The sequence below is a fragment of the Anoplopoma fimbria genome, chromosome 9 (genome assembly GCF_027596085.1).
Source record: "Anoplopoma fimbria isolate UVic2021 breed Golden Eagle Sablefish chromosome 9, Afim_UVic_2022, whole genome shotgun sequence".
NCBI lineage: Eukaryota > Metazoa > Chordata > Actinopteri > Perciformes > Anoplopomatidae > Anoplopoma > Anoplopoma fimbria.
The window spans coordinates 19009906-19024641 of NC_072457.1; the positions used below are offsets into that span (position 1 = coordinate 19009906).

The 14736-nt window shown below is 42.1% G+C and overlaps 1 protein-coding gene across 8 annotated transcripts in view; it reads right to left on the minus strand.

Moving 5' to 3' along the window:
- Positions 1-1095: 1095 nt before the first annotated feature.
- Positions 1096-14736, minus strand: part of rbm47 (RNA binding motif protein 47) — a 34485-nt gene continuing 20844 nt past the window's right edge. For 4 of the 8 annotated variants that reach the window (XM_054603948.1, XM_054603945.1, XM_054603946.1 and 1 more), the window contains 6 exons: positions 9189-10056; positions 8769-9096; positions 8278-8301; positions 7547-7756; positions 5374-5564; positions 1096-4283 (listed from right to left, as the gene is read on the minus strand). In XM_054603948.1, the coding sequence (XP_054459923.1) occupies positions 4032-4283; positions 5374-5564; positions 7547-7756; positions 8278-8301; positions 8769-9096; positions 9189-10025 (1842 nt within the window). In that variant the 5' untranslated portion in view covers positions 10026-10056 and the 3' untranslated portion in view covers positions 1096-4031. Of the gene's footprint in view, positions 4284-5373; positions 5565-7546; positions 7757-8277; positions 8302-8768; positions 9097-9188; positions 10057-13947; positions 14058-14736 lie in introns of those variants that run through there. The other 4 variants (XM_054603947.1, XM_054603949.1, XM_054603950.1 and 1 more) reach the window with 4 other exon arrangements.

Sequence of the window (14736 nt, forward strand, 5' to 3'; positions counted from 1 at the left end):
TGGTACACATACGAAGAATTTGACTCAGGTTTTTTACTTGGTTTAAAATAATTTACTTGCCATCAGTACGTGATGATAAAGCAGGGGTGGTGTTGATGTGTTCATTAAGGCGGTATGTTGGAGATGATCATCTCGAGAAATAAACTCGCTCTTGCCTCATGTCTTTAACATTTTATTAAACATACACTGATCATGAGCACACAGCTGTGGGCTGTGTCACAAACCACCACATGGGATTGTAGTAAGCGTGGAGAACAAAGCCCTTGGGCCAGAACCACCAATATTGATAACAATGTTTCCTATTATTAAAAGCAGATAATGTGCCATCATGTGCCACAATTTGTGTGATGCACCATTAAAACGGTGCTTCTGGTTATAGTTTAATCACCACTGAGGGATTTACAAAACATTAAGCATTCTACCATTCTCTGATTATTGCCTAATTGCATGCATGTTCATAAATGGTCAAATACAAATGTTTATTGTGGGAACTAGCAAGTTGATCATTGCACGCATGTGCACAGAAGAAGCTGAGTTTATATCCAAAGAACCTGATTTAACTTGAGACATTTATTTCTTGGTATGTTGCTGCTATTAAAAAATAAGATTTAGTATCATCAATATATGGATCGTTCAGCAGGTTGTTTTATTAACCTTTCACCACATTTTAGCGGTAAAACAGTTAGCTGAAAGGTCCTCCATGTAACTGATTGCCCTCTTGTACACTTTGTACTGCAGTTTGAAGGCTACTTTAAAGCCTCCCTGAACTCCAAGCTCGGGTACAACATGTTTCTAGAGTAAAGTGGACCCGCCACAGAGAAGTTTATGAAACATTCTCCCAGCACTGTGCTCTCTCTCTCTCTCCTCTCCCGATCGTGAGACACATTGCTTAATCGTAGCTGATGTGTCGGGTCAGGGATGGGTTTTCATTCACAGAGGTCGGCGACAAAGTTCTCTGGCTGAGGACCTTCCAGGACACTTCAGACCCTTTTAGCACTTCCTGGTTGTGCGGTTTAATCTAAAAGCTGACTCATGTGTTTGAACAAAAGGGTACATCAACAAAATGAATGTGAAGCAGGTGTATCCTTTTGAAAATGCTTTATTTATCTACTTTATCACTATAAATATAACAATACAGAACAAGCTTTTTTTTTTTAAACAAACCTTCAGAAAGAAAACAGTCTGCATAGGCCTACAAAGGTATAGCATAGGGCACATCTTGGCAATAAGGCACACACTAGGAAGAGTTTAAATGGCAACACCTACGTTAAAACTATGCATATAAAGGTCAAACCCACCGACACAAGGAGCAGGAGTTAATACCGTGTCCGTCATGTCGGTGAAATTCAGGCAATAGAAAGAAAAGCGGGTGTTTTGAGTGGGAGCTAGAAACAGGTTCTCTGCCGTCTAACACATGAAGTTGTGATGGCTGCTAAATCATGATCAGACCTTTATCGGTTTAGCTGCAACGGCTCAAAGACACAGGTTGGAACACCGAGATGGACCAGTATACGTTTTTAGCTGACACCAATTTTTTTTTTTATGTAGCTAAACCAGAAGGTCTCTGTGTTCCCACTCATAACACCAAATGAAGTACAAAATAGCAAACAGAACATGACACACAATAACAAAAACACAATTACCTTAAACGGTTTCAAAACTATTGGACACTTTGGCAAAAAAAAAAAAAAAAAAAAAAAAAAAAAAATGTTTCTCTACTTTTTTTTTAAAATCCCTAAACAAGGTATAGATGAGGAAAGGAAATATGTTTCAGAATATATTATACCTTTTCTTCTCACTTCATAGACAAAACACGTAATGCATATATATTAAATATATCCTGACTTATTGTCATCATACAAGAAAATAATAAAAGCAGTTGTCAGCAGTTTTTTTTTCTACATAAAAATCCAGTTTCAGAGGAGAGAGAAGAAGCAAAAAAGTAGATGACAAAGGGAGGTGAGACAAATATGTCTTGCTGTGGAAAATCAATCTTTTCATTTATCGACTCGGACATTCAAGTTATGATATTAGTTTGTGTTTTTAAAAAGTAGTCAAAAATCTGTGGAGAAGATGGAAAACAAGCAAATAAAATAGGCTCTTTAAAGCAGAGAATAAAAACAACTACCAAAAAGTGGTTTAAAAATACAATCTAGTACACAAATGTTTTCGGTTCTCTTTTATAAAGAAGGCTGCTGTGGAGTGCGACTTCAGGATCAGCAGCTGCTTGCATCCGTTACATTCGTCGGTAATAGCAAATACTTGCAAGGCTGCTCGTACTTTACAGCGCGAGGTATTGCTCCGGTCAACATAACACGTTTTTTACACACTGCACAGTTTAAAAAGTGCCTACTAAACATCAACGAGGGTTCTTCTTTTATGCTTTTATCTGCGAGGAAAACCTCTGTCAGACAATAATAATTGATAAATGCCAAACTGGCCCAAATTGAACATTTCTTCATCTGGTAGTCACAAGCTCTTGCCTTTTATAAATAAGTTTAAGTGCACCTCAGCCAAGCACGGTTGGAGGACAGGAAATGAGAAGGAGGCCGGACACACAGAGTGTTACCTCAGACAAGAGACTGAAAACCTCACCAAAATACAGCAATACCACAAATTGTTTGAAGTATGAAAGGAAAAAACTTTTCTCTTTATGCCAACCACAGTGGGCCTCACATCGTTATGAAAGGCACAGTGAAAAGCACAAGGGAGCACGTAGAGTGTGCAGATATAAGGCACCCTAGTTGAGCACAGTGATCTTTCTACTATCAGGAGACCGGAGTGTGTGGAGTTTTTTGGTTGGCATTGGCGGGAGAGCTTTAGGTGTCAGAGTTTTCTGGTCCACGTAGAAAAGTGTCTCTCATTTCTTTCCATATTTGTTCACCTTTCAAGAGTAAAAAACAACACAATATAAAGAAATACGTAAGGGAGAGAAAAAAAAAACTTGTGTTCAGTCCCCTGTCAGCGCAGTTTTTTGGTGATTGGAACTTCTCTCCATGCACACAGGTGTCGCTGTCGATCAGGCTTATGGATAAAGTCATCTTGACAGAAGCATTCCAGTTTTTATTTCTCTCGGAAGGAATCTGCCACAAAAATATTCTTCAGCATGGCGACTTTTTCTTCAAATAAACCAAGATATGTTTCCAGAAGTGAAAGAGGAGACGCACAAAAAAAACCAAGCAGACTAATCATGAGCAAATGAACACGGCACTCAGAAACCTTCATTTAAAACGAGCAAAACACAAATAAAACTACATAAACCAAAAAAAAAGGTACCATACAGGCATATTCGAAGCTTACACATTCAACCAGCATGGACGGACAGCATCACCTACAGTATGTAGAATTGGCTAAAATACTCTATATTAATGAAAATAAAACATTAGTATATCCAAAAACAGTTGTCTTCAACGGCATCGTCTTCTGTCAGTAGTTCCTGATGTACTTTTACTTTCTTTCGAATAACTTTTCCTTCCTTTCAGCCCCACCTTATAAAATCTTTTGTCAGTGTGAAGGTCTATCTTTACTGCTACATGAGTCCACTAATGAGTCCACTAATAAGGGAAACCTACAGAGAGTAAAACCTTTAATATGTATCTTCTCAGCATAAATACTTGAATGTACCTTCAGTGTTTCTGTTGCCTTAGCAACACGATGGCAGGGGTCAGAGACACAGAGATTGAGAGAGAGCAAGACAGAGATGTGGTTGTTATTATTGTCGGGGGATGATGGTCACCACATGCAGGTGGGTTTTACTCAGTAAGTGGACTGGCCTCCATGTGTGTTATAAATCAGTTATGCTGTCATATTGTTGCCTTGGGTCCAGGATATACTGAAACCAGTAGGTCATTGTTTGTTTTCTAGATATTTGCTTAAAAACAACATTCCTTTAGAGCTTTTTGATGTTCAAGTTCTGTTTCTGTACGATGGGACAGACGTGGTGGGGGTGGTAGTGGTGGTGGTGGTGGGGGTGGTGGCGGTTCAGTCACAGGGTAACCTTGTCGTTCTTTCACAAGGTCTGACCCCCGGAATCAATACGTCTGGTAGACATCGTGGATGGGCAGCTGGAAGGCTGTTGCGGGGAAGGCCTGCGGCATCGCATAGCCTGCGTACCCGCCGTACGCCGCAGCCGCCACTGCCGCATTCTTCTGCAGAGCAGCCAGAGCCGCTGAGTTGGCAGCGTAGTTTGTGATGGGCATGTATCCAGCTCCGTACAGGCCACCGGCAGCTTGGATGCGCTGAACGTTGTGGGCCATGGCGTAGACCGGAGTGATGGGACGGCCCTGGGGAATGCATGAAAAAGAGGACTATGGTGAATATGAGGATTTCTAAAGCATGAAGTACATTCATTAAATGAAATCATTCATTTGTGAGTTCTGACTTTAAGCTGACATAAAGTTCCTCGAGTAAGAATACTTTCTGTGTGTCATGTAATCAGTTTTGGAACGTCACTATTGTTCATTTTACTGAACTACACTTATTTGACACATAAAATGGTAATGGGTGTGTGGAGTTTGAAAGAAGTGAGTCCACCATAACTCTGTAATCCGCTCCTCATCTGTGTTTACGGCTAGAGACACATTTGCAGAGTTGCGTGGAGGGCTAAGTCACGCCTTGTCCGGTTTACCTCAATGCCTTATTTCGTGAAAAAATATTTACAGTAGCCAATGGCGAGAAACAAATATAATAATATTGGATCGTTTAAATTCTGCCATGAATGACACATATGATGTTGGTCAATGTAAAACATAATTTTCCAAATCAAGAAAGTCGCAGTTTTGTCTTAGGTTTGCCGTTTACTGGTCGGTGTGTGAAAAAAAAAAAGATCATCACTCGTTTCGCACAATGGGCGTCACCAACACGGCCGTTACCTTGGCTTGCTAGCTAGCTAGGTAACTTAGCTATGGTCCATGCACAAATGTCAAGTTTTCTTACCTGTGATTCATCCAGCGACTGTTTTTATCAGCTAAGCAGCTAAAGAACAAGCAAGACTTGTTGTTTGTGTGAGTACATTCTGCAACAAAACACGCATCTTAGCTTAAGCGAAAGACGTCACTTACAAGACTTTCAGGTTCATAGTCTTTCTAACAACGTATTCCAGTCTTATACTTAAAAAATGATGTTCTGCTACAGTTAATTTGATATAACTATGTAATAGTGCAATCTAATTAAGGAGTACTCTTTTAAGCTTTATAAAACAAATTGGTGTAAAAGCTGACCCATAGATACTGTATGATGCTGTACCAATGCAGCCCTGTGTACTGCATCAAGCAACATGCCCTATCCATGGCGCTGGATATTTTACATCTTTATCAGCATAAATCAAAAAAAGAAATGTATCTATGAAACCTCTAACGATGTCATAATGCACACCTGAAAAGGTGGAGGGGTAGAGACCGCCGGTAGGACGGTGGCAGCAGCAGTAGCGGTGTTGTGATCAGGGTGTTGCATGGCCAGAGGGTTGATGAGGTGCTCCACTGTGTGCACCTTCCCATCCTCCATCAGCTTGGCTGCAGGAGCCGTGCTGAACATCGGGTACTGCCCACCCAGAGTCGGCAACGCCACTGCACATAAAGAGACAAATGAGTGAGAGCTTGGATGACAGACGGGACCGCTGCAAACAACAGAGTGTAGCAAGAGATGGTTGTGTTTGCAATTATATTACAAGAAATAATAGCATGTACATGCACCCGTGCATAAACAGAAACAAGCATACTTAGATCTGAATGAAAGGAGGGACTGCTAAAGCAATGGAGGTTAAAGGAAATCATTTACTGAAGAAGGGAAAAAATAATAAGTTACACAAATTGGCGTTGTGATTCGGATTACGATGGTGCTCAACTGTGGATTAACCTCAGTGCTCCGACACACACACACACACACACACACACACACACACACACACACACACACACACACACACACACACACACACACACACACACACACACACACACACACACACAGAGAGTGAGCACAAAGTCTGTCATTGTTTCAGATGGACTAAAGTCCTTTCAATCTGGTGGGGATCCTGTGATTCCACCCAGACTAAAAACAGAGCTCGAGATTGGGGTCAACCTGTTCTAGAAGGAGCATGAAGAACGTCCATTTTACGATATGGACCTCTGATCACCGAATACATGACGTTAATATTTTGAAAAAACAATCTGTTAGTAATACACTTGAAGAATAAAGAATAATACCAGTGTGCACATTTAGATTTTTCTATCATTGAAGTTTCTACCTTTCATTATTCTAATGTACAAAAACATACTTAAAATTTGGAATATAAATGATCCACCAACATAAACATCAGGCCTTTCTTGTGTTTAAGTTTCTTTTCGCCCCCTCGTTGCATTTGCATTTCCTTCTGCTTACTGGCAGGAAAGAAGGAAGAAAGAACAAGGAAATAGTCCTTAAAAAAAGAAAACACCATACAACTTCATGGTCATATTTCTTATTTGTTGGGACGGCAGCTAATTTAACTCTATGCTTTACACCGTAAACTTCATATAAAAAATTACAAATCATGATCATGTAGACTAAATTTGTACAGCAGTAGATGGGCTGCCACCATACATGACACTGGTATCATTCTTTAAGTGATCAGAATAGAATAGACACAATAGGAAGTTTTGCATTTGCGTTTTGCATTTCAACTCCGTTATTGACTGAAAGTGTCGTAACACTAACAAAGCTAAAGCAGCTGCTCCTTCAGTGAATTAACCTCATTGAGTTGATGTTTAAAAATAACTTCATATTGTAAAACTAAAAAGTAAATCTTTTTTACATTCAAGATACTATAAACGACCCCTCAGTAAGAAATTGGAGTTGAATGCATGTGTAAAAGGAGATTGTGGGAAAGAACTGGTCGCCACATACCGATGGCCATGTTCAGACAGACAACAGCACTGCCTCAAGAAACATGGCTTCATTATTCAGGTCATGGAAACCAATGCATGAGGTGCAGCGAAAGAAAATAAATCTCATCTGCATAAAGCTTTTGCCTCAACCCAATGTGATGGCTTCTGGCAAGGCTCTGCGTTGGCCATTGAAATATGTTCCAGGTAGATTACTTTGTAAAGTGACCAGGTCACTTCTACTGTTGACTGCTACTTCAGAGGATAAAATTCTGAAACCACAGCGTAATGTTTCAGTGTCTGATAGCCTTTAAACACATTTCATCTTCTCAACAGTGATCTGTTATCAAGGTAGCCCCTTGTGCTCTTTTAAAACAGTGCTGTTTTTGGTCTGAACACCAGGTAAGACAAATTTATGATATAGAGGGAAAAGGAAAGAATGAAGAACAAATTATAGCAGTTACTTTCTGGTCATGCTAGAAAGGACAGATATGTAATGTCATTATTCTTTACTGTAAACAAGGAAGTCCTTTTGTGCCTGACCATCCAGCAACGGCCATAATCTTGATTTGCAAAACGTTCCTCAAACCACACAGGAGAGAGAGACAGAAAATTATGAGCTGGAAGGTTTGATAAAGGCTTTTGAGGTGGGCAAGGACATGGGTGGATATATCTATCTCACTGACTTGTGCCAGGTTTGATGCCAACGGAGTTGACGGAGGCAGCAAGCTCCAGACTGGGCATCAGCTCATAGGGCTTTTCGGGCTGCTTGGCCTTGCCCTCATGGTAGCGGCTGTAGATGCCACGACCGGCAGAGTAACCCCCCAGGTATGACCCCCGTGGTCCAGGGGTACGGTTACCTGCAGCAGCACGACCACGACCTCGCACAGTACCTGCTTAAAATACAATTAAAGTAATATGATGACAGGGGTTGTGGTTTGGACTTGGGCAGAAGGGGCAGCTTATACTGAAAGTTGTGTCGGGCGACATGTAAGGCAAAATTTTATCATGGGTTTAGAACTTCTTTGAAAGTTCCTACCACAATATCAGGACTGAGGCAGCAAGAAGAGTCCTTTAGCTCTAATTTAATGCAAAAATCTGCTTACAAAGTGCAGTATTTACTGGAAATTTCTCAACAATATCTGTTCTGAGCTCAGGATTTTTAGGAGTTATTTGGTCTAGCTTAGTCTTTTTTCTGAGCACTGCTCTGACTCTTGAATTAGATGCAGTTATTCAAGTTTATGGCATTCCTAGACGTTCTTAGCTTTGCTGTGATCTCTGCAATAAACCAGCATGAAATGGGAGGTGACAGCATAGCGGGAAAAGGATGGTGTTAGAAAACGTATAGTTTGTCATATGGCAAGAAAAGTCATTGTTCATTGAAGGAATAAGTAGGAATAAGGATGTGAGAGATTACCATTGTTCTGTATCATTGGGGATCCTTTGGAGAGAAAACCAAAACACAATGATTGTTGAAAGACAAATAGATTTTCCTGCTTCACCCAAAGACCATCTTTAATCAATCAATCAAAAGTAATGGAATTAGCATTCATTGGTCCATCACCTTGTTTTGTCTTTGCTTTTAACAACAAGTTTCAGATTTTAAACCACAAACCTTCATCAATTTCATATTTTAAATCTTTTGTCAATTGACAATCTTGTCATCAAAGATGAAATCATTATTACTTTAGTCATTATGACCATCTAAAAATCATAGCTCCCTATTGATGGAGTCATTGTTCCTACATTAGCATCTTATGGATGTCATTATGAGGCCTTTAGCAGTGCATTGGCCTATTGAGTTTCTGCTACCACCACTATTTACAAAAATAGATGGCTTTCAGAGAAACACTGTGGCTCCTGCAACTGATCATCACTGGTACAAACGCAGTAAGAATTAATTCTAACCTTTGACGAAGTAGTCCCTGTTGGGTCCAATGAGGGTATTGTAGGGATAACCATAGTAGGCCAATGTGTAGGGATCACACTGGTAGACGTAGTTCTGTGGAGCAGGCTCTGGAGTGGCAGAAGCTCCCTTGGAGGCCTTTTGGCGCGAGTACTGCTCTTTATCAACTGGCTTGGCGAGTGTCACCTCAATGCAGGACCCCTCCACCTCTGTGCCGTTGAGGTGGTCCATGGCCATGACAGCATCGTCCCGGGAGGTAAAGTGGACAAAGGCATAGTCACGTATTTTCTTCACACGTTCAACACTTCCAGGATTCCACTGGCTGAAGACCTGGTTGACAAAGAAATGGGTGGTTAAGAATGTTAAGCCCAATAAAAGCATGCATTGTGAAACCTCTAAACTGAACAGTCAGCCTGTCCCACCTGTCTGATCGTCTCTTCACTGGTCTCCATCATAAGATTCCTGACGTAGAGGATCTTCACTGTCTCCATAACGTCTTCGTCCACATCAATCTCCGGCTCTGCCCAGTCCACTGCGATCTGGTGTCCCCAAAGCTGAATCCGTCCGGGCATCAACTTCCTGCGAGCCATGGCGGCTGCACGGTGCGACTCATACTCTACAAAGGCAAAGCCTCTGTTCTTCATCTTGTCTGCAGCGCTGGCATAAACTATCACATCTAGTACCCCTTCTGTCACCTTTGAGACCTCCTCCAGGATCTCCTCCCGCTTTTTGGTCTTGGGGATGCCACCAATGAAAAGACGGCAGTTGTCCACGGAGGAGCAGACCCCGAGCAATCGGCCAGGCCGCACCTCATAGTTGTTGAGCTCGCGTACCGCCCGCTTGGCCTCGTGTTTCTCTGTGTACATCACAAATGCGTACCCTCTGTTCTTCCCGTCAAAGTCCATCATCAGCCTCATCTCATAGATGCGTCCTACAGACTCAAACACTGGCACCAGCTCATCCTCATAAACGTCCCGTGGGATCTTGCCCACAAAGATTTCACATCCCCTTGGTGGAGATGCAGCATTCCAACCAGGAGGAGGGCCGTATTTACGCTGACCATTTTCCTGGATCATACTGTAGCCAGTACGCTCCATCAGGGATACCAGTGCAGCCTCATTGGGAGCACCCACAACTCCCTCAGTGGTGTTGATCTGTCCATGAAGAGGGTGGTGGGAGGCCCCAGAGGGCTGGGAGGGTTTGGTGGGGGCAGCGTTATTGCTCATGGTCGAGGAGGAAGCAGGATCTTCGGCTGTCATTCTGACAAAACCATCCAATCAGATCTGGGCCCTACAGAAGACAAAGAAAAACAGGTTGATCAAATTACAGTGAATTGTATCAACCACAACTGCTTTCAAAGAGGGAACAAGGAACACACAAAGGAAGAAAAATAGGAAAACATGGTCATATTCAGAAGCCATCTTATAAAACGTCTCTGTTCCAAGAAATAAACATAATATGGCTGCTTGTTGATTATCAATTTGCAGGCAAAATCACATGCAAGATTGCCTAGCTAACAAACTAACCAATGCCCATAATGACTTGGACAATGAAAAAATACAACACCCATAAATCCCCAGGGCACCTTGCCCTATCAGTGGTTTTACAACCTTGTTTTGTTGAGTTCTTCAGATCCCTCACTGACCTCTGACCCCTATCAGAGAGCATGAAGGGCTGTAAACCCTGAAACCTCCAGCTCAAGGTTCAGTGAGTACGACTAGATCACATGCTCATTAAGTTTTTGTGTGTGTGTCTTTATGTGTGTGTGTTTGTGTCAGCAGTAAGTTAGCCAAGTTGGTGTTAAGCTATATGAGGAATTTTGTGTAAATATAACCCCTTAGACTGTGACAAAAGGCTGTGCACATTAATCCGTCTTAAACATGAATTTATTGCGCATTCACCACAAGAGGGTGTTGGACTTTTAACTTCTTTATCATGAGTGTTTTACAGTGTGTGGGCGCAGCTTTTTTCCTTGTGTGTGTGTGTGTGTGTGTGTGTGTGTGTGTGTGTGTGTGTGTGTGTGTGTGTGTGTGTGTGTGTGTGTGTGTGTGTGTGTGTGTGTGTGTTTATGTGTGTGCACCACTTCATTAAGGGCTGCAGCCCTATAAGAGGAACAGAGAACAATCAGAAATCGGCTTCCCAAGCATAAACCTCTTACTCTGTTAATTTCCAACACTGCCAGCATTCAGAAAGGAAAAATCCACTGAATTTTAAGTCCCCAAATCTCCACGCGGTATACAACACCCGGGTAGCCAATCACAGCAGAGTACAAAGCAAACTACACTTTGTCAGACCAAACGTCATGTAAGCAAATAGGCCAAATAAAAAAACAACCTCTTGCTAGTTGGGCAGGCAGTGTGCGCGTTTTGTGCGTCACAGGATTGTCCGGACTTTGATGGAAATAGGCGAGGCTGTCAACAAAGGTAAAACGCTATTAAGCCGAGCAGCCATGGTAACACACACACTCATATGAGTTCACCCAATATTCCACTCTCCCACACATACACACCTGTTCACTATTCATTAAATATATTTCTGGTTAAAGCAATCTATTAAAGATAGATAAATCTCAATTTCCTGATATGTGCAGAAGACACTTAGGTGAAAACAAAGAGGAAAGAAACACACCAAAAAAAGAGTGTGGGAGGACAGGATGTTGTTCCTCCTTATGAAGTTCTAGCGCAAGTTCAGACAGGAAGACAATGCTCTCGTATGCTTAGTCTTGTAGTTTGCCATTCTCTCCTCATGCATGCTCACTCCTGTTTTCCTCGCTGTCATTGTTCGGGGGTTTCAATCATGATATCAGCTGTTTAGATCAGCTGGTTTCCTCAATCCAATAGCACAGCGACATCATTACATGGTTAGCCTATCATCTTGCTGCTTTCTCTTTTTAAATATGACTGTCTCTCTATCTTCAGTATGTTCATGCTGCTACTACGCGCCCCATCTCCGCCCAATCTGCGCAGATTCATCAGCTTCATCAACTCATCATTCTGGACTCCACGGGGGGGATTCATTTTGCTGCTGCTCAGGGCAGACCCCCCTCGATAACAAATCTCCCCGTAGAGTCCAAGCGCCAAAGACTCTGTCAAGATTTTCATGGGGACAAAAGTCAAGCTGACATTAGATTATATTCAGAAATCAGTTATTATTACATGTAGTTTGTAGAGACATATTCTGCAGGTCTCATTATAAACAGTGTTTTATGCTATTACTTCTGTCTGTGTTGCCTTCCCTCTGTTCCTTCTACCGTGTGAAGTGCTAACATGACTCCATCTCTTATCAGCCTTATCTTGCTAGGCTGATGACAAAGGGAGGACAATATTCGCTTTGGGAGTTCTGCTAGGTGATAAAAAAAAAAAGAAGGAGCTATGCGAGGTTGACACTCTGTATAGCAGAGTGCTGAAGTCAGTTTAGGACTCTTAAAAAACTCCTTTTCAGTGACTGGATGTTTTGTGAATGTCAAAAATACGATATATTCAGTGTTAGGCGTAGCTGTAACCTATTTCTGCTTTTGAGCACTTGGAGATTTTCCTAACTTCCTCAGGTTTTTCCCTCCTAAGAGAGACTCAGGAAACCACAGCACTCAGTGTGTCAGAAGCAATGTGAAACTCTGATGTTTTTTTATAACCTCTCTTCGCTCGCATATTATTAAGAAAATGAGAATAGTGAGTTTGTGTGTGTGTGTGTGTGTGTGTGTGTGTGTGTGTGTGTGTGTGTGTGTGTGTGTGTGTGTGTGTGTGGTAGAAATACAGAATATTATAAAGTGACAAAAAGACAATCATTTGTTTGAAAATCTCCACCACTCACAAACCTTGGACCTTATACTTGGGTGTATGCAATCATGGGCGAATGCGAGCATGTGTGTGTGTGTGTGTGTGTGTGTGTGTGTGTGTGTGTGTGTGCGCGTGTGCGTGTGTGTGGGGGGGCTGAGAGAGATTAAGGAAACTGAGGCAGCAACAGGTAGATGATTAACCGTGACAAACACAAATCACAGCCGCAGAGGGTGTAAAGATTTACAGTCGACGTACATCCGTTATGTAAAAAAAAATAGGATTTTAGAAACCTATGTGTTCTCTTTGTTTGCGGCACAACAGGAACGGCCAGCAGAAAATAGGTAAAACATAACCCACACAGACCTTCCCAGAGTTCACCTGGTCAAAGGTCATGAACTCAGCGTAACGCAGGAAAGAAGAGCTGGCTGGCATGCACACTGCAGAGGAAGTTAAGGAGCAAAGATTTGATTGGGTAACTGCGCCAACCACAGGGTTAAAGTGTTCCAGTTATTGCTGCGGAGATTGTCCATTACATTGTGTTTATGATTGATGGGAGCACCTGATTCTCTACGTATTAACAGCATGTTATTGCTGACTGGATTGCTTTATGAGCAGACAAAAGTGCTTTTACTGGCTTTCTGAATTATACCATAAACGCAGATTGACTACTGCCGGCAAATTCCATCTTTCTCCCTCAAATAAGCAAACGAGGCACAGAATATTGAAGTTCCCTACATCCAAAAAAGAGGAAGAGCATGTGTTATTCTTCATGTCGCTGACCTGACATTAAACCAACACCACTATCATGTGCTCCTCTTAGTCAGAAGTTTGTAAGCCTACACACCTCTTCTTTGGCTCCCAGTTTAGTGCAGGTTAGTCTGCTTGTGTGTTCAACAGTAAGGAACAATGCGTCTTTTAGTTTGCTGTTCTTTCCTGAGTGACACTGATCCAGTGTGCTGGACAAAACAGGCTGAAGGAAGCCGCCATCTTAGCTTTGGACTCAACTACCCAGCAGCCCCTGACAACAGGGTCACAAGGCAGCAGGAGAGGATAAATGAAACAATGCTTGCAAATACATTACACACACACACACACACACACACACACACACACACACACACACACACACACACACACACACACACACACACACACACATGCAAAATACTATTCAAGCCTGCTTTCAATTTTTTTTCAAATGAATGTTTCAAAATAATCTTTACAGAGTCACACAGTCATTTAAGGTAGGATAGCCCCTATAAAACCAAAGACGGTCATAGAGAGAGGGAAGTGAGAGTGAAACAAAGCAGAAATCTTAAGGGGGGACATGGCAGCAGAGGGATGTTGGTGGAAAAGAGAAGAGGAAGGAGAAGCTGAGAGCGGTCAGACGGGAGGATATAGCTACCCGCTGTTGCTCCACAGTGCTCCGCTGCTTGGCCCGCCTGCTCTGGGAGTGTAAGTCCACCTCCATGAGAGACAGGTACAGCAGGGCACTGAGCATGGAGGCCGGCCTCCTTCACACACCCACACACACAGACACACACACACACACACACACACACATTGAGCTAAAGCTGCAAGCCTGAGAGCTTGTGAGGGTGGAGCTAAAGCAGTACTTTGTGTGAGTGTATATGTGCTATGTGGGCGGACCACAGCCCATACTTCTGAAGAATTTTAGTAGAAGGTTTTGTGTTATACAAACATTTATATAAATACCGGTGGTGGAAAGGAACTAATTGCTTAAAATTACCTGAGCATTTCCATTTAATGCTACTTCATACTCAATATTGTGGAAAATATTGTTTCTTTTAGTTTACTACATTTATCTGAGAGCTGTAGTTGCTAGTTTCTTTTCGGATTTTACATTTTAAAAATGTTTTTTGATTATTCATTAAAGATTAAAGAGAGAGAGAGAGCAGACAGGCCACAGCAGGATGAGGCGTGCATTGGGCTGCATTCATTCAAAATCTGTCACCTACCTGCATGTTTGTAAGGAGGTGGGGATGTGTTCATTTGTGCTTTAAACATAACCGTCGAGGAAACAATCAGAAAATAACGTAGTATTCTTCTGATTCACGGCCTTGTGTCTCACTAGTGACGGCCTCTCTCTTCATTCACTCTATAGCGTGCTCCATCGTTGAGGAGTGGAGTGGCGCTTTTGAATGTTGAGTTTTCAAAACAACACCCAACAATG